The 19,060-nt window shown below is 48.3% G+C and overlaps 1 protein-coding gene across 3 annotated transcripts in view; it reads left to right on the top strand.

Moving 5' to 3' along the window:
- Window positions 1-19,060, top strand: part of RSPH9 (radial spoke head component 9) — a 27,903-nt gene continuing 8,843 nt past the window's right edge. The window contains exons 1-5 of one of the 3 annotated variants that reach the window (XM_054493263.2): window positions 7-1,594; window positions 6,668-6,833; window positions 11,962-12,091; window positions 12,958-13,104; window positions 16,355-17,964. In XM_054493263.2, the coding sequence (XP_054349238.1) occupies window positions 1,368-1,594; window positions 6,668-6,833; window positions 11,962-12,091; window positions 12,958-13,104; window positions 16,355-16,374 (690 nt within the window). In that variant the 5' untranslated portion in view covers window positions 7-1,367 and the 3' untranslated portion in view covers window positions 16,375-17,964. Of the gene's footprint in view, window positions 1,595-6,667; window positions 6,834-11,961; window positions 12,092-12,957; window positions 13,105-16,354; window positions 17,965-19,060 lie in introns of those variants that run through there. The other 2 variants (XM_054493260.2, XM_054493262.2) reach the window with 2 other exon arrangements.

Here is a 19,060-nt window from a genome sequence, read left to right on the forward strand (position 1 = left end):
GGTGTGGTGGTTCACACCTGTAATCCCAGCAGTTTGGGAGGCTGAGGTGGGTGGATCACTTGAGCTCAGGAGTTCAACATCAGCCTGGCCAACGTGGCAAAACCCCGTCTCTACTAAAAATAAAAAAAAATTGGGTGTGGTGGCAGGCACCTGTAGTCCCAGCTACCTGGGGGGCTGAGGTGGGAAGATCACTTGAGCCCAGGAGGTCAAGGCTGCAGTGAGCTGAGATCACACACCACTACACTCCAGTCTGGGTGACAAAGTAAGACCCTGTCTCAACCCCCAAAAACCAACAATGCCCAGACAATCAAAAAAGTAATTATCTGGGTAATTTAGACACTTATTTATCAGCTGGGGCCCAGGTCATTCTGATTTCCTGAGTGCTCTTCAAAGGAATCCAGAAATGAAAATATCAATTAGCAACATTAACAATAAAGCCCATCTCCTGTGGCAACAAGCTTGCTGAGGAACCTGTTTATGTTTGTCCTTGGCTGGGGACTCAAGAAGTGAATGTGGAGAAGTGATCTAGCCCAAGGAGTGAAGCTCCAGTTGCAGAGAGGTTCTGGTCTTTCATCTCTTGCTACCATTTGGATCTAAAAACAACAGTTGGTGGTAGTTGGTAGTTGATGAGAAAGGTGGTAGTTGATGAGAAAGTGTAGTCTATAAAAGTCCACCTTTTTGTATCTCTCTCCTCACCCTCCTTTCCCAAGGTGTTACCCTATACCTTGCCCCCATTGCCTAGATTTTCATTTGTCACTTAGAATACTTCTATGGAAAGGGTAGATAAAGAAGACAGCTGGTGAAGATGGAAGAGAATGGATGGACCTCATTCTGTAAGACCTGGCTTGGGGTGGGGTGTGGGTGGAGGTAGTGGGGTTGACAGAATCTTAATTAGAGCCAGGAGGAATCTCTAATTCTTCACAGATCATTCTGAGGTCAAGAAGTGACATGACTGGGGTGAAATAGTACAATTAGTGTCAGTTTTGGGGTTTTATATTATTTTCTTTCCAGACCCCAGGTGCATATACAGTGAAGACTCTAAATGTCGACTATGTGAAAGGGCTCAGGGAAGGCCAAATATCTATGGAAAAAGGCTGGGTTGGGACCTCCAACCCCACACTGTAGCCTAACTGTAGGGGAAGCCATGCTGTGGCCGTGACAACTGAAGACATCCCGTCCCAAACTCTGGAAAGGATGAGGGAGGGGGACAATGCTTGCCCAGGCCTCCGTGGGGAGGAGGGCTGAGCGGTAGGCGGTGGGGTGGGTGGAACCCAGCGTCCAGCTAGGCGGAGGGGCGGAGCTTCAGGTCTCCATGGAGGCGGCTTCTCCTAGCAACTCGACGGGCGTTGAGCAGAGCCGCTGGCCTGATGGACGCCGACAGCCTCCTGCTGTCTCTGGAGCTGGCGTCCGGCAGTGGGCAGGGCCTCAGCCCGGACCGTCGGGCCTCGCTGCTCACGTCTCTTATGCTGGTTAAGCGCGACTACCGCTATGATCGGGTTCTCTTCTGGGGCCGCATCCTTGGCCTCGTCGCCGATTACTACATCGCGCAGGGCCTGAGTGAGGACCAGCTCGCACCACGCAAGACGCTCTATAGGTGAGGAGGCCCCCGGGGCGGGCTCCCCAGAGGGTGGCTACCTGGAGTCAGGGCGGGGTGGGCGGGTCGTAGCAATTGAAAGGGGCGGGGCCCATGGGGCCAAGGGAGGTGTGGGCAGGATCTGAGATGAGTGGAATGGGGAAGAGCCTGGGGGCGGGCCTGGGGACGGTCAAGAGGTGGTTGAGGGAAAGGGCGGGGATGGGGATGTCTCGGAATCTGAGGCTAGGGCGGAGCCTGAGGGGGCGAGGCATGTCCCGGAGGGCGGGGCCTTGCGAGAGCGTGTTGTCCGCCTGAGGAGGCCAAGAGAAACTTAGATGCGGATGGATTTATAAGACAGACAGGGCCAAGAACCAGGTGAAGCAGTGGGAAGGTTTCTGGAAAATGCGGACCTGGAGAAGAAGCCAGGTTCCAGCCAAGTGCTGGGCCTGGCTCAGTTTGGAGAAGGCTCAGTTTGGAGAAGGGTCAGACGCCCGAGGGAGAGGGTGGTGCTCTTTGGTAGAGGTATCTGCTCTGCAGCTGGAGGCGCTTTTGGAAGTAGAGAACGAATGCGGAATGGGGAGAGAGCTGGGGAAAATTCCCTGGTCACTACCATACAGGACCATCCAGCTATTTATTTATTTATTTTTGTTTTGAGACAGAGTCTTGCTCTGTCACCCAGGCTGGAGTGCAGTGTCGCTATCTTGGTTCACTGCAACCTCCGCCTCCCGGATTCAAGCGATTCTCCTGCCTCAGCCTCCCAAATAGCTGGGATTACAGGCACGCGCCACCACACCTGGCTAATTATTTATTTATTATTATTATTATTATTATTATTTTTTTTTAGACGGAGACTCGCTCTGTCGCCCAGGCTGGAGTGCAGTGGCGCGATCTCGGCTCACCGCAAGCTCCGCCTCCTGGGTTCACGCCATTCTCCTGCCTCAGCCTCCCAAGTGGCTGGGACTACAGGCGCCCGCCACCATGCCCGGTTAATTTTTTTTTGTATTTGTAGTAGAGACGGGGTTTCACCGTGTTAGCCAGGATGGTCTCGATCTCCTGACCTCGTGATCCACCCGCCTCAGCCTCCCAAAGTGCTGGGATTACAGGCATGCGCCACCGCGCTTGGCAATTATTTATTTATTCTTATTTTTGTAATTTTAGTAGAGACAGGGTTTCACTATGTTGGTTAGGCTAGTCTCGAACTCCTGGCCTCAAGTAATTCACCCGCCTCGGCCTCCCAAAGTGCTGGGATTACAGGCATGAGCCACCACGCCCGGCCAGCCTCTTTTTGACTAAAGGGAAGCTTACTACCTTATAAAGCAGTCCATTCGGCCAGCCTGGGCAATATAACAAAACCTCATCACTCCAAAAAAAAAAAAAAAAAAAAAAGGCAGGGTGTGGTGGCTCACGCCTTTAATCCCAGCACTTTGGGAGGCCGAGGCGGGCAGATCAGGAGGTCAGGAGATTGAGACCATCCTGGCTAACGTGGTGAAACGCTACTGAAAATACGAAAAATTAGACCGGCGTGGTGGCGGGCGCCTGTAGTCCTAGCTACTCGGGAGGCTGAGGCAGGAGAATCACTTGAATCCGAGAAGCGGAGGTTGCAGTGAGCCAACATCATGCCACTGCACTCCAGCCTGGGTGACAGAGTGAGACTCCGTCTCAAAAACAAAAAAGAAAAAAAAAAAAGGAAAATTTGCAGGGCATGGTGGTACGCACCTGTAGTCCCAGCTACTTGGTAGGCTGAGGTGGGAGGATTGAGCCCGAGAGTTCAAAGCTGCGCTCCAGCCTGGGTGACAGAGCGAGACCCTGTCTCAAAATAAATAAATAAATAAATAAACAAACAAACTTTAAAAATAAATAGGCCAGCAACGGCCTATTTATTTAGTGAACAGTTAGACAAACTTGTTGGCTGGGGAAGGCTCAGAGTGTTTGGGAGAACGGTAGTATGATGTTGTATAGAACTGGTTCTAGAGGCAAAAGGATATGGAACTTTGTTCATAGGCCATGAGGAGCTACTGAGGGGCTTGCAAGAAGAGCCTGCTCAGACCAGAGTGGGCAAAATGGCCTGAAAGTGTGAGCACTGTGGTTAGGAGTCCATTGTAGTGTCCATATGAATGAGGCCTGAAAGGAAGAGGTATCCGAGGGAATGCAGAGGAGTTGATGGGTTGGAAAGATTTAAATGCTAGAATTGTCAGGACATGTAACTCATTGAATAAGGATGGTTATAAAGGAGAGGTTAAGGCTGACCCCTCCTAGCTTAGGCAGCTGAGTAAGTTAAGTGCTAGCACCACTCAGTAGGAGAGAATTCAGGGGCAGGACTAGGGAAGACATAGTGAATTTGGTGTGAGGTGCCTGAGTTACAAGGTGTTAAGAAGGTATATTAAAGTACAGATGTAGAATACAGAAGAAAAAGTTGAACTGAAGATAGAGATTTGGGATTCATTTTATTTTATTCTATAAGCATCTGCTGAGCACCTACTATGTGCTACCATGTGCTAGGCATTGATTTAGGCACCAGGAGTTCAGTGGTAAATGAAATCCTTGGCTTTATGGAGCTTACATTGTAGTGTGTATTTAGGGGGCAGGGAAGGAAAGATAGACAAAGGGAAGGAAAGATAGACAATAGTTGAACACACACATCTATTACATGTCAGATGATGTTAAAAGCTAATGGGGATAGAGAATACAGGATGGGCCGGGCACGGTGGCTCATGCCTGTAATCCCAGCACTTTGGGAGGCAGAGGCAGGTAGATCACCTGAGGTCGGGAGTTCGAGACCAGCCTGACCAACATGGAGAAACCCCATCTCCACTAAAAATACAAAATTAGCCAGGTGTGGTGTTGCAAGCCTGTGATCCCAGCTACTTGGGAGGCTGAGGCAGGAGAATCGCTTGAACCCGGGAGGTGGAGGTTGCGGTGAGCTGAGATTGCACCATTGCACTCCAGCCTGGGCAACAAGAGCGAAACTCCGTCTCAAAAAAAAAAGAATACAAGATGGGGTACTATTTTAAATAGTTTGGTCAGGGATAGCCTCTTTGATAAGGTCACATTTGAGAAGACACCTGAAGTGACTGAGAGAGTGAGCTATGTAAATATCTGAGGGAAGAGAATTCTAGGCAAGTACAAATGCCCTGAGGCAAGTGTGTGCTTAGTGCTTAGTGTGTTTGTGGAACCCCATGGAGACTAGTGTAGCTAGAGAAGAATGAGTGAGGGGAGTGTTGTAGGACACAAGGTCAGAGAGGTGAGGAGTAGGAAACAATCATGCAGGGCCTTGTGGGGCATTGTAAGACTTGGCTTAATTGGAAGCCATTGGAAGGTTCTGCAGAGGAGTGACATGACGGCTTAGATGTGAACAGTTGGGTGGGGACTAGTCCAAAGGGGGAATAGATGTGGAGGCAGGGAGACTAGTTAGGAGTCTATGGCAATATCTAGACAGTAGGGGATGGTGGCTTGGGCCAAGATGGGAGCTGTGGAAGTGGTTGGATTCTGGATACAGACTAGGCAGTAGCTGGGGGTCTGGAAGGCAGGTGGGTAAGACTGCAAAAAGAAAAGAGGGGTGAGAATAGGTCCCTGGAAATACTTAAGGCCCTGGAGGAGGGGGAAGGGAGATGTCAGAGGAAATAGAACTGGAGATGCATTTCTTGGCCGTTAGGTGTTAAGGATGGCCTTCTCCCAAGCAGTTTCTTGAAGTGGTGGGGGCAGAAATCATGGCACAGTGGGCTGAAGAGTGAAAAGGAAGGGGAGGAAAGGCCCCCACAGGGCAATTGTTGTTCTGAGATTATTGGTGAAAGTTGGGAAAGAGGGAGGGAAGGACAGGAACAGCATTTTCTAGAAGGACATGGATTTGGAGGGCTGCTATTTTAGTAGGCTGAGCATTTTTTTGTTTTGTTTTGTTTTGTTTTTGTTTTTGTTTTTGTTTTTTTTGAGACGGAGTTTTGCTCTTGTTGCGCAGGCTGGATTGCAATGGCGTGATTTCGGCTCCCTGCAACCTCTGCCTCCTGGGTTTGAACGATTCTCCTGCCTTAGCCTCCTGAGTAGCTGGGATTATAGGCGCCCGCCACCAGGCCTGGCTAATTTTTTTGTATTTTTAGTAGAGACAGGGTTTCACCATGTTGGCCAGGCTGGTCTCGTGTGATCTGCTCACCTCAGCCTCCCAAAGTACTGGGAGTACAAGTGTGAGCCACCACACCTGGTCAGCTGAGACGTTTTTATGTTGAGGGGGAACTGGTGGAGAGTGAAGGGCAGGAGGATGAGCAGAGACCAGGCTGGGGACCTAGGCCCAGGGTATATTTGAGAGGAGTGGGAAGGACCTCCTCTCCCAGCAGAAGGAAATGAGAAAGAAGGAACCAGGTGGGCCTGGTGAGTGCTCCCGAAGGCCTCAAAGGAGAAGTCCTTGAGCATAGGCTGGGCATTCCTGAGAAATGGGAGGAAATGGTTGTGCTGTTGACTCAGTGGGAAGGCTGAGCACGAATTTAGGGCCCACCAAAACATGGGTCCACACAATTGAGGAAAGTTCAGCTACCAGAAACTCATCTGGAATTTCATAGTCCGGATATCTAGGAAGAGTCTCATTTAATTTCAACATACATGGAATGAATGAAATTGAATTTGCTTATCACATATGAGGGGTGGGTTCACCATTGGCACTTGGGGCTTCTTTTAGACAGAGTCTTGCTCTGTCACCCAGGCTGGAGCAATCTTGGCTCACTGCAACCTCCACCTCCCTGGTTCAAGTGATTCTCCTGCCTCAGCCTCCTGAGTAGCTGGGACTACAGGCATGTGCCACCATGCCCCGCTAATTTTTGTATTTTTAGTAGAGACAGGGTTTCACCATGTTGGCCAGGCTGGTCTCGAACTCCTGACCTCAAGTGATCCGCTCACCTCAGCCTCCCAAGGTGCTGGGATTACAGGCGTGAGTCACCGTGCCCAGTCAGCACCTGGGGCTTCTAACAGTCTCACGACAGCACTAGGAGGAAAGGTGGCCATTTCAACAGCTTTTCCTGGGCCTAACCCACTAGACAGAAGGGAAGATAATAGGAATAGTGGGTGAGCAGGGGAGTTGGAATCCAGGGGTGATGTGAATATTGTTAACAGCCTGAACTGCACAGAGTGGAGCCTCTTGCCCCCTGCTACAGAGGAGATGGTGGCGCAGTCGTCTGTGGTGAAGGGCCGCTTCATGGGGGACCCATCATACGAATATGAACACACTGAGCTGCAGAAGGTGAATGAAGGTGAAAAGGTCTTTGAAGAAGAAGTAGTGGTGAGTGAAGAGGAGAGCAGGAGGAGGGCCTAAAAGAGAGCCTGGGCTCATCCAAAACCCAGCCCAATAGAAATTATGGCAACAGGCCAGGCGCGGTGGCTCACGCCTGTAATCTCAGCACTTTGAGAGGCTGAGGCGGGAGGATCATGAGGTCAGGAGATTGAGACCATCCTGGCTAACACAGTGAAACTCTGTCTGTACTACAAATACAAAAAATTAGCTGGGCGTGGTGGCGGGCACCTGTAGTCCCAGCTACTTGGGAGGCTGAGGCAGGAGAATGGCGTGAACCCGGGAGGTGAGCTTGCAGTGAGCTGAGATTGCGCCACTGCACTCCAGCCTGGGCAACAGAGTGAGACTCTGTCTCAAAAAAAAAAAAAAAAAAAGAAATTATGGCAACAAGTACGATCATTATCTCTTTTTTTTTTTGTTTTGAGACAGGAATCTCACTATGTTACCCAGGCTGGTCTCAAACTCCTGGGCTCAAATAATCCTTCCGCCTCAGCCTCCCAAGTAGCTAGGAGTGCAGGCATGAGCCACCATCCCTGACGACTAATGTTATTATTACCTTTGTGACACATTGGTTATTGAGTACCTGGGTGTGCTAGGCAATGTGCTACTGTGCCTGTATCACCTCGTTTCATCCTTAAAACCCTATGGAGTTGGTTTCCAGGTGGTAGAGAAGAGGACATTCTCCTACCAGTTCAGAGAGGTTAAGTGATGTGACCAAGGCCACACAGCTACCTCCTAAGCAACCTAAGTAATCTTGTGGAGTTACTTTCCAGGTGGTAGAGAAGAGGACATTCTCCTACCGTTTAGAGAGGTTAAGTGATGTGCCCAAGGCCACACACAGCTACCTCCTAAGCAACTGGATAAAGGCAGTGGGTGGGCTCTGGGGTGGGGACTGGGAAGAGGGGGTGCTCTGTGCTGTACTCTGGGGTCAGGGAATGTACACAGGCTCTTATATTTTAGTATCAGTTTTCATTTCACAAAATAATAAATCCGCATGTTCAAAATTCAAAGGTACAAAAAGGAATATAGTAAAGTTTCCTCCCATCTCTGTCCACCAGTCACACAGGTCCTCTATTTAGGGGACATTAACTCTCTCTCTCTCTCTTTCTTTTTTTTTTGAAACGGAGTCTTGCTTTGTTGCTTAGGCTGAAGTGCAGTGGCGCCATCTCAGCTCACTGCAACCTTCGCCTCCTGGGTTCAAGCAATTCTCCTGCCTCAGCCTCCCGAGTAGCTGGGATTACAGGTGCTTGACGCCACACCCAGCTAATTTTTGTATTTTTAGTAGTGATGGGGTTTTACCATGTTGGCCAGGCTGGTCTCGAACTCCTGACCTCAGGTGATCCAACCGCTTCAGTCTCCCAAAGTACTGGGATTACAGGCGTGAGCCACCGCGCCCGGTCTGACGTTAACTATTTTGCATGTGCATGTGTGTGTACATATGTGTATGTGTGTGTCTAAATTTTTCTGCTCCAAGTAGAGTCTGGATCAGAAGCTTCACCATGTCCTAAGAGTTAGAAATGTAGGATCTTGGGCCCCAGCATCAAGTATCTGCCTTTTAAAAAATCCCCTGGGCATTGGCCAGGCACAGTGGCTCATGCCTGTAATCCCAGCACTTTGGGAGGCTGAGGCGGGTGGATCACGAGGTCAGGAGATTGAGACCATCCTGGCTAACACGGTGAAACCCTGTATCTACTAAAAATACAAAAAATTAGCCAGGCGTGGTGGCGGGCACCTATAGTCCCAGCTACTTGGGAGGCTGAGGCAGGAGAATGGCATGAACCTGGGAGGCAGAGCTTGCAGTGAGCTGAGATCGGGCCACTGCACTCCAGCCTGGGCGACAGAGTGAGACTCTGTCTCAAAAAAAAAAGAAAAAAAAATGGCAGCATGTTATACACATGATTCTGAACCTTGCTTTTTTTCACCTAACGATATATTTTGGAGATCTTTCTATATCAGTGTCTTAAAGAGCCTTCCCATTTTTTTTTTTTTTTTTGAGATGGAGTCTCGATGTCACACCCAGGCTGGAGTGCAGTAGTATGATCTTGGCTCACTGCAACCTCTGCCTCCCGGGTTCAAGCGATTCTCCTGCCTCAGTCTCCCAAGTAGCTGGGATTACAGGCACCTGGCACCACGCCTGGCTAATTTTTATAATTTTAGTAGAGACGGGGTTTCACCATATTGGCCAGGCTGGTCTTGAACTCCCGACCTCAGGTGACCTGCCCACCTCGGCCTCCCAAAGTGCTGGGATTACAGGCATGAGCCACCATGCCCAACTTCCATTTTTTTTTGTTTTTGTTTTTTTCACCATTGTGGGAATGTACCATAATTTTCCCAGTGTCTTATTTATGAAAATGTAGGTTTCGAAGTTTTATTTTATTTTTATTTGTTTTTGAGACAGTCTCGCTCTGTCACCCAGGTTGGGGTGCAGTGGCACCATCTTGGCTCACTGCAGCCTCCATCCCCTGGACTTAAGTGATCCTCCAGCCTCAGCCTCTCAAGTAGCTGGGACTACAGGTGCATACCACCATACCTGGCTAATTTTTGTATTTTTTTGTAGAGGTGGGGTCTTGCTATGTTGCCCAGGCTGGTCTTAACTCCTGGTTTCAAGCAATCCTCCCACCTCAGCCTCCCAAAGTGCTGGGATTTACAGGCATGAGCCATTTCATCCAGCTGCTTTCCAAGTTTTAGTTCTAACAAACAGTACCATAATAAATGACCATATAGCTGGGCACGGTGGCTCACGCCTGTAATCCCAGAACTTTGGGAGCCCAAGGTGGGCGGATCACGAGGTCAGGAGTTTGAGACCAGCATGGCCAACATAGTGAAACTCCGTCTCTACTAAAAATACAAAAAATTAGCCAGGCACAGTGGTGCCTGTAATCCTAGCTACTCGGGAGGCTGAGGCAGGAGAATGGCTTGAACCCGGGAGGCGGAGGTTGCAGTGAGCCAAGATCGTGTCATTGCACTCCAGCCTGGGTGACAGAGTGAGACTCTGTCTCAAAAAAAAAAAAAAAGACCATATAGACATAATTTCCATTGTATGTAATTCCTGGGAAGGTCAATTCCTGGAAATAGACTTGCTAAGTTAGCAAGTAAAGAGCCTAAGTTTTGAAACAATACAATCCCAGAATTCAAAGCACAGCTGTTGCACTTGAACCTGGGTGATACTGAAAGTCTGAATCTAGGTCTATGAACCCTCAGCTGCATCCTCACCCACTCCTACCTGATTGACTTAATCTTCCTGAGTCCGTTTTTTTTTTGTTTTGAGACGGAGTTTTGCTTTTGTTGCCCAGGCTGGAGTGCAATGGCGTGATCTTGGCTCACTGCAGCCTCCGCCTCCCGGGTTCAAGTGATTCTCCTGCCTCAGCCTCCTGAGTAACTGGGATTACAGGCATGTGCCACCACACCCTGCTAATTTTGTATTTTTAGTAGAGACAGGGTTTCTCCATGTTGGTCAGGCTGGTCTCAAACTCCCGACCTCAGGTGATCTGCCCACCTCGGCCTCCCAAAGTGCTGGGATTACAGGCATGAGCCACCGCGCCCAGCCGTTAGCCTCAGTTTTATTATTATTTTTCTGTAAAATTGAGATAAGTGTATTTACTTTGCAGGCTTGTGTGGATTAAATGAGGTGACATATTTAAAGATCCTGGCCTCAGCACTTATTAAAGCTTGGTTTCTACCTTTCTTTTGTAAACCATTCAGGTAGGCCGTCCATGGCAAATAGGTGGCTCTGTGACTCTCTAGGGGCCTCTGTTGACACGCATTCTCTGTCGAGCTCTTCCACAAAATCTCTATGAAATCCTTTTGTTCAGAGTTGCTCTAGATAGTAATTGTAACTAAATTTCATCTGTGTAAAAAGGGTATGATATGGGGAAATGCTTGCAAAATAACGTTAAACTGAAGAGAAGGATATGAAACAATATAAACTGTGACTCTAATTTTGTTTTAAATATATGCATAGAGGGCTGGGCGCCATGGCTCACCCTATAATCCTAGCACTTTGAAGGCTGAGGCAGGGAGACTGCTTGGGCCCAGGAGTTGGAGATCAGCCTGGGCAACATGGAGAAACCCCATCTCTACCAAAAATACAAAAATTGACTGGGCACGCCTGTAATCCCAGCAGTCTGGGAGGCCAAAGTGGGTGGATCACCTGAGGTCAGGAGTTCAAGACCAGCCTGGCCAACATGGTGAAACTCTGTCTCTACTAAAAATACAAAAATTAGCTGGGTGCAGTGGTGCACGCCTGTAGTCCCAGCTACTCAGGAGGCTGAGGCAGGAGAATCTCTTGAACCCAGGAGGTAGAGATTGCAGTGAGCTGAGATCACTGCACTGCACTCTAGCCTGGGCGACAGAGCAAGACTCTGTCTCAAAAATAAATAAATAAATAAATAAAAATAATAAAAAAAGACAAAAATTAGCCAGGTGTGGTGACATGTGCTTGTACTCCCAGCTACTCAGGAGGCTGAAGTGGGAGGATCATCTGAGCCTGGGAAGTTGAGGCTGCAGTGAGCCATGATTGTGCCACTGCCCTCCAGCCTGGATGACAGAGTGAGACCCTGTCTCAAAACAAAAACAAAATGACAACAACAACGACAACAACAACAAAACACGAAGAAAGTATACCAATATGTTATCAGTGATTATCTTTAGGAGGTAGGATTATGAGTGGTTTTAATTCTCTTTGGTATGTCTTTCTATATTATTCAAATATTCTACAGTGAGCATGATTACTTTTATATTTTAAAAAGGCAAAATAAGCAACATTTAAATATGCTGATAGAATGGTATGCCTCTGGAAGAGTACATGAGAAAACTTCAATGGTGGTTGCCCCCAGTGAGGGCAACTAGGGTCTCAGGGACTGGGGTGAGAGAAAGACTGATTTTTTTTTCTGTAGTTTTGAATATCATACCACCTGTATGTATTACAAATTAAAAAATAAATAAAAAGGAAGAAAATCTTGATAGGAAGGAAGGTGAGGGCTTGCCCAGAGTGATCTGTGTGGCTCTGGTGTCCACTACACTGCGGTGGTGCAGGTGAGATTGCCATGCAGAGGGACCTTGCGCCAGGGGTGGATGGGCACAGTGCCCTGGCAAGGGGGCTCCTCTCCTGTCTCCTCAGGTCCAGATCAAGGAAGAGACCCGCTTGGTGTCTGTCATTGACCAGATTGACAAGGCTGTGGCCATCATCCCCCGAGGCGCCCTCTTCAAGACCCCTTTTGGACCCACCCATGTCAATCGGACCTTTGAAGGTGAGTTCTCTGGGGCCCTTCTCAAGGGCTGGGAGTATCTTTTCCCAAGCACAGTAGAACCTATGTCTGGGAGTCCAGCAGGGGGACTTACACACTTTATCAGAGAAGGAGTAGCTGTGACCTTATCACCTGGGAGGGTGTGCCCAGTGACTTGGCACCAGTGGTCGGTATGGGCTCCCCATCTCCTGGCCCCTGACTGTCTTCAGTTTGAGGAGTGGGAGAGCATATAGTCCCTTGGTCCCAGGGCTTTACATGGATCTGGGCTACCTGCCTTTTCCTATGTCCTTCCTCCTTGGACTTCCTTCCTTTCTTCCTTCCATCCTTCCTTCCTTCCTTTCCCTTCTTTCCCTTCTTTCCCCCCTTTCCCTCCTTCCATCCCTCCCTCCCTTCATTTCTTTCTTGATGGAGTTTTGCTCTTGTCATCCAGGCTGGAGTGCAGTGGCACGATCTTGGCTCACTGCAACCCCTGCCTCCTGGGTTCAAGCAATTCTCCTGCCTCAGCCTCCCGAGTAGCTGGGATTACAGACACCCTCTACCATGCCTGGCTAATTTTTGTATTTTTAGTAGAGACGGGGTTGTTGGCCAGGCTCGTCTCAAACTCCCGACCTCAGGTGATCTGCCTGCCTCGGGTTCCCAAAGTGCTGGGATTACAGGCATGAGCCATCGTGCCTGGCTGGACTCTCTTTATGGCAGGATCTGGTCCGAGTTTGGACTGAGGGAATGCTAATCCCTTTCCTTCCTTCAGCTCTCTGTCAGTGGTTGACAGGGTCTTTTGTAAGCCCTACCATGTGGTCCCAGTGCAGACAGAAAGGGGGCTGGAGGGTTTTGGGCTAACCATCCTTTTCCTGCCTGCCACCTCTTTCTAGGACTGTCCTTGTCTGAGGCCAAGAAGCTCAGCTCCTACTTCCATTTCAGGGAGCCTGTTGAGCTAAAGAATAAGACCTTGCTTGAGAAGGCTGACCTGGACCCCTCCCTGGATTTCATGGACTCCTTGGAGCATGACATTCCCAAAGGTAATAGTCCATTACCTCGAGGCCATGGGATCTGTCCTCAGGCCACAGCAGTGGGCCATGCCACCTGCCATTTTCCTCTGAGACTGGAACCAAGGGCCTAGTGGGAACTGGTGGTTCACCATGGGTTTTTGAGGGTGGAGCTTCCCCAGGGCCCAGCTTATAGTACACACTGATGAATGTTCTTGAATTACAAAAGGTAGGATTGTTTTCCATATGCTTTCACAGAGAGGAGGTATCTCAATGTCTCTTGATTTTTGTAGCAATCTTGAATGGAGGCAGGTTGGGAATCTTCTCCCAAATATCCCTGAAAATACTAGCCATACTTACATCTCAACTGTTACTTTTGGGATTCTGGGATTTAGGGACTGGATATAATGCTTGGCACATAGCTGGTGGTGCTGACCCCATTTCCTTCCCTTGAGCATCTCCAGTAGAGAAGAGCATGTCCTCCGATGCTATGACCCAATTCAGGTTCCAGGCTCTAGGCCACTGGGGGCCGGGGCCACGCCCAAGTCACAGACTCAGCGCCCCACTTCTGTCTCTTCCCTTGTTGGGTGTTCCTGAGAATGAGAGGGATCTAATGATGATGATGGCAATGATAATGACAACAATAACAACTAACTCATGAAATGTGACACTGCTTATCATGTGTCAGGCACCGTACTCAGCTCTTGCCATGCCTTATCTCATTTTAATCTTCACAGCCAGCCTATTATTTTTATCCCCATTTTACCGATGAAGAAACAGGGGCTCAGAGAGTTAAACCCAAGGACACAGTAAGTGTTAAAGTGTTAGACTCCACGGTTCTGGCATGAACTGGATTGTTAAGTAAACAATAGTTTAAATGACAATAGGAACCACAGGACAATAGTCACCCACACCTCTAGGGGGAAACACTTCTGAAGAGCAGCAAGTGACCCAACTGGGGGGTATCTCAGGATGGGGATGGGGACAACAAGGGCTGTGGAATCAGACAGGCTGGGTTGGAATCCTGAATTGGCCACTTACTAGCTGTGTGACTTCATGCAAATCCCTCCATTTCCCTGTGCCTCAGTTTCCTCATTTCTAAAAAGGGGAGAATTGATATTTTCTACCTCATTGAGTTATGAGAATTAAATGGACTACTCCTATACCACCCTGAACGTGCCTAGTCTTTTCTGATCTTGGAAGCTAAGCAGGGTCAGGCCTGGTGAGTATTTGGATGCAAGAATTAAATGAGTTAACTCATGCACAAAATGCTTATAACAGTGCCTAACACATAGTAAGGACTCAAATGAAAATGAACACACCAGCCGGGCATGGTGGCTCACGCCTGTAATCCCAGCACTTTGGGAGGCCAAGGTGGGCAGATCATTGGAGATCAGGAGTTCGAGACCAGCCTGGCCAACATGGCAAAACCCTGTCTCTACTAAAAAAGAAAAATTAGCTGGGTATGGTAGCGCGCGCTTGTAAACCCAGCTACTCGGGAGGCTGAGGTAGGGAGAATTGCTTGAATCTGGGAGGCAGAGGTTGCAGTGAGCTGAGATTGCGCCACTGCACTCCAGCCTGGGGTGACAGCGCAAAACTCCGTCTCAAAAAAAAAAAAAAAAAAGAAAATGAACATACCTCAGAGATATTTCAAGTTTGGTTCCTGACCACCACAATAAAGTGAACACCGCAATAAAGTGAGTCACACATTTTTTGAAAAGTTGTGTTTATACTATACTATAGTTTGTTAAGTATGCAATAGCATTGTGTCTAAAAATGTTAAAAACAATTAAAAATTCTTTATTTCATAACAATACTAACGATCACCTGACCCTTCAGCGAATCATAATCTTTTTGCTGGTGGAGGGTCTTGCCTTGATGTCAATGGTTGCTGACTGGTCAGGGTGGTGATTGCTGAAGGCTGGGGTGGCTATGGCAATTTTCTAAAATAAGACAACAACGAACCTTGCCACATCAATGGACTCTTCCTTTCTTTCTTTTTTTTTTTTTTTTGAGACGGAGTCTCGCTCTTTCGCTCAGGCTGGACTGCAGTGGTGCTATCTCGGCTCACGGCAAGCTCTGCCTCCCTGGTTCATGCCATTCTCATGCCTCAGCCTCCTGAGTAGCTGGGACTACAGGCGCCCGCCACTGCCCCCATCTAATTTTTTGTATTTTTGGTAGAGACGGGGTTTCACCATGTTAGCCAGGATGGTCTCGATCTCCTGACCTCGTGATCCGCCCGCCTCAGCCTCCCAAAGTGCTGGAATTACAGGCTTGAACCACCGCGCCCGGCCCGGACTCTTCCTTTCACAAAAGATTTATCTAGCATGCAATGCTGTTTGATAGCATTTTTACCCACAGTAGAATTTCTTTCAGCATTGGAATTAATCCTTTCAAACCCTGCTACTACTTTATCAATTAAGTTTAGATAATATTCTTTTTTTTTTTTTTAAGACTGAGTCTCGCTCTGTTGCCAGGCTGGAGTGCAGTGGCTCACTGCAACCCCCACCTCCCGGGTTCAAGTGATTCTCCTGCCTTAGCCTCCTGAGTAGCTGGGACTACAGGTGCACACCACCATGCCCAGCTAATTTTTTTTTTTTTTGAGACAGTCTTGCTCCATCACCTGGGCTGGAGTGCAGTGGCGCGACCTCGGCTCACTGCAAGCTCCACCTCCCGGGTTCATGCCATTTTCCCACCTCAGCCTCCTGAGTAGCTGGGACTACAGGCACCCGCCACCATGCCTGGCTAATTTTTGTTTTTGTATTTTTAGTAGAAGGGGTTTCACCGTGTTAGCCAGGATGGTCTAGATCTCCTGACCTTATGATCCGCCCACCTCGACCTTCCAAAGTGCTGGGATTACAGGCGTGAGCCACCATGCCTGGACATGCCCAGCTAATTTTTGTATTTTTAGTAGAGATGGGGTTTCACCACATTGGCCAGGATGGTCTTGATTTCTTGACCTCGTGATCTGCCTGCCTCGGCCTCCCAAAGTGCTGGGATTACAGGTGTGAGCCACCAAACCTGGCTTAGGTAATATTCTTAATCCTTTGTTGTTCTGATTTCAACAATGTTCACAGCATCTTCACTAGGAGTGGGTTCCATCTTAAGAAACCACTTTCTTTGCTCATCTGTAAGAAGCAACCCCTCATCCATTCAAGTTTTATCATGAGGTTGCAGCAATTCAGTCACATCTTCAGGCTCCACTTCTGAATTCTAGTTCTTTTTCTTCTTCCACCACATCTGCAGTTACTTCCTCCACTGAAGTCTTTTTTTTTTTTTTTAGATGGAGTCTCGCTCTTGTAACCCAGCCTGGAGTGCAATGGCGTGATCTCGGCTCACTGCAACTTCCACCTTCTGGGTTCAAGCAATTATCCTGCCTCAGCTTACTGAATAGCTGGGATTACAAGCACCCGCCACCATGCCCGGCTTTTTTTTTTTTTTTTTTGAGATGGAGTCTCGCTCTGCCACCCAGGCTGGAGTACAGTGGCGCGATCTCGGCTCACTGCAAGCTCCGCCTCCTGGGTTCACACCATTCTCCTGCCTCAGCCTCCTGAGTAGCTGGGATTACAGGTGCCTGCCACCATGCCTGGCTAATTTTAAAAATATTTTTAGTAGAGATAGGGTTTCACCAAGTTGTCCAGGCTGCTCTTGAAATCATGACCTCAGGTGATCTGCCCACCTTGGCTTCCCAAAATGTTGGATTACAGGCATGAGCCACCGTGCCCAGCCTGGCCTCTTTTTTTTTTTTTTTTTTTTTTTTTTTGAGATAGAGTCTTGCTCTTTTGCCCAGGCTGGAGTGCAGTGGTGTGATCTCAGCTCACTGCAACCCCCACCTCCAGGGTTCAAGTGATTTTCCTGCCTCAGCCTCCTAAGTAGCTGGATTACAGGCATGTGCCACGATGCCTGGCTATTTTTTATATTTTCAGTAGAGATGAGTTCACCATGTTGGCCAGGCTGGTCTTGAACTCCTGACCTCAAGTGATCTGCCCACCTCAGCCTCCCAAAATGTTGCGATTACAGGTGTGAGAACTGTGCTTGGCCCTCCACCGAAGTCTTGAACCTGTCAATATCATCCATGAGGGTTGGAATCAACTTCTCCCAAACTCCTGTTAATGTTGACATTTTGACCTCCTCCCATGAGTCATGCATACTTATTTATTTATTTATTTATTTTTTGAGACAGAGTCTCACTCTGTCACACAGGCTGGAGTACAGTGGCATGATCTCAGCTCACTGCAACCTCCACCTCCCAGGTTCAAGCGATTCTTCTGACTCAGCCTCCCGAGTAGCTGGGACTACAGGTGCCCATCACCACGCCCAGCTAATTTTTTGTACTTTTAGTAGAGACGGGGTTTTACCGTGTTAGCCAGGGTGGTCTCAATCTCCTGACCTGGTGATCCGCCCGTCTTGGCCTCCCAAAGTGCTGGGATTATAGGTGTGAACCACCGTGCCTGGCCGAGTCATGAATATTCTTAATGTCATCTAAAATGATGAATGTTTTCCAAAATGTTTTAAATTTACTTTGCCCAGATCCATCAGGGGAATCATTATCTATGGCAGTTATAGCTTTATGAAATGTCTTTTAAAAATAAGACTTGAAAAGTGAAGTCACACCTTGATTCATGGCTGCAGGATGGACGTTGTGTTAGCAGGCAGGAAAACAACATTAATCTCGTTGTACATCTCCATCAGAGCTCTTGTACATCTCCATCAGAGCACAACATTAATCTCGTTGTACATCTCCATCAGGTGCATTGTCAATGAGCAGTAGTGATTTGAAAGCCATCCTTTTCTCTGAGCAGTAGGTCTCAAAAGTGGGCTTAAAGTATTCAGTAAACCATGCTGTAAACAGACATGCTGTCATCCAGGGTTTGTTGTTCCATCTATAGAGCACAGGCAGACTAGATTTAGCATAATTCTTAAGGACCCTAGGATTTTCAAAATGGTAAATGAGCATTGGCTTCAACTTAAAGTCACCAGCTGTATAAGCCCCTAAGAAGAGAGTCAGCCTGTTCTTTGAAGCTTTAATGCCAGGCATTGACTTCTCTTTAGCTATGAAAGTCCTAGATATTTGGCTGGGCGCGGTGGCTCATGCCTGTCATCTCAACACTTTGGGAGGCCAAGGTGGGTGGATCACCTGAGGTCAGGAGTTTGAGAGCAGCCTGGCCAACATGGTGAAACCCCATCTCTACTAAAAATACAAAAATTAGCCGGGCATGGTGGCCTGCACCTGTAATCCCAGCTATTTGGGAGGCTGAGGCAGGAGAATTGCTTGAACCCGGGAGGCAGAGGTTGCAGTGAGACAAGATTGTGCCACTGCATTCCAGCCTGGGTGACAGAGCGAGACTCTGTCTCAAAAAAAAAAAAAAAAAAAAAAGAGAAAGTCCTACATGGCATATTCTTTCAATAGGAGGCTGTTTCATCTCCATTAAAAATCTATTGTTTAGTGTAGCCACCTTAATCAGTGATCTTAGCCAGGTCTTCTGGTTAACTTGCTGCAGCTTCTACATTAGCAGTTGCCACTCCACTTTGTACTTTTATGTGATAGGGACAGCTTCTTGCCTTAAATCTCATGAACTAACATTGATTGATTGATTGATTGATTGAGACAGTCTCACTCTGTTGCACAGGCCAGAGTGCAACAGCGTGATCATGCTTCACTGTAGCCTCGACTTCCCAGGCTCAAGTGATCTTCCCACCTCAGCCTCCTGAGTAGTTGGGACTACAGGTGTGTGCCACCATGCCTGGCTTATTTCTTGTAGAGACAGGGTCTCCCTATGGTGCCCAGGCTGGCCCCAACCCCTTGGTTCAAGCCATCCTTCTGCCTCAGTCTCCCAAAGTGCTAGGATTACAGGCATGAGCAACCATGCCCAGTCAATGAACTAACCTTTGTTAGCTTCCAACATTTCTTCTGTAGCTTCCTCACCTCTCAGCCTTCCTAGAATTGAAGAGAGTTAGGGCCTTGCTCTGGATTAGGCTTTGGCTTAGG

This window comes from Pongo pygmaeus, chromosome 5 (genome assembly GCF_028885625.2).
Source record: "Pongo pygmaeus isolate AG05252 chromosome 5, NHGRI_mPonPyg2-v2.0_pri, whole genome shotgun sequence".
Classification (NCBI taxonomy): Eukaryota; Metazoa; Chordata; class Mammalia; order Primates; family Hominidae; genus Pongo; species Pongo pygmaeus.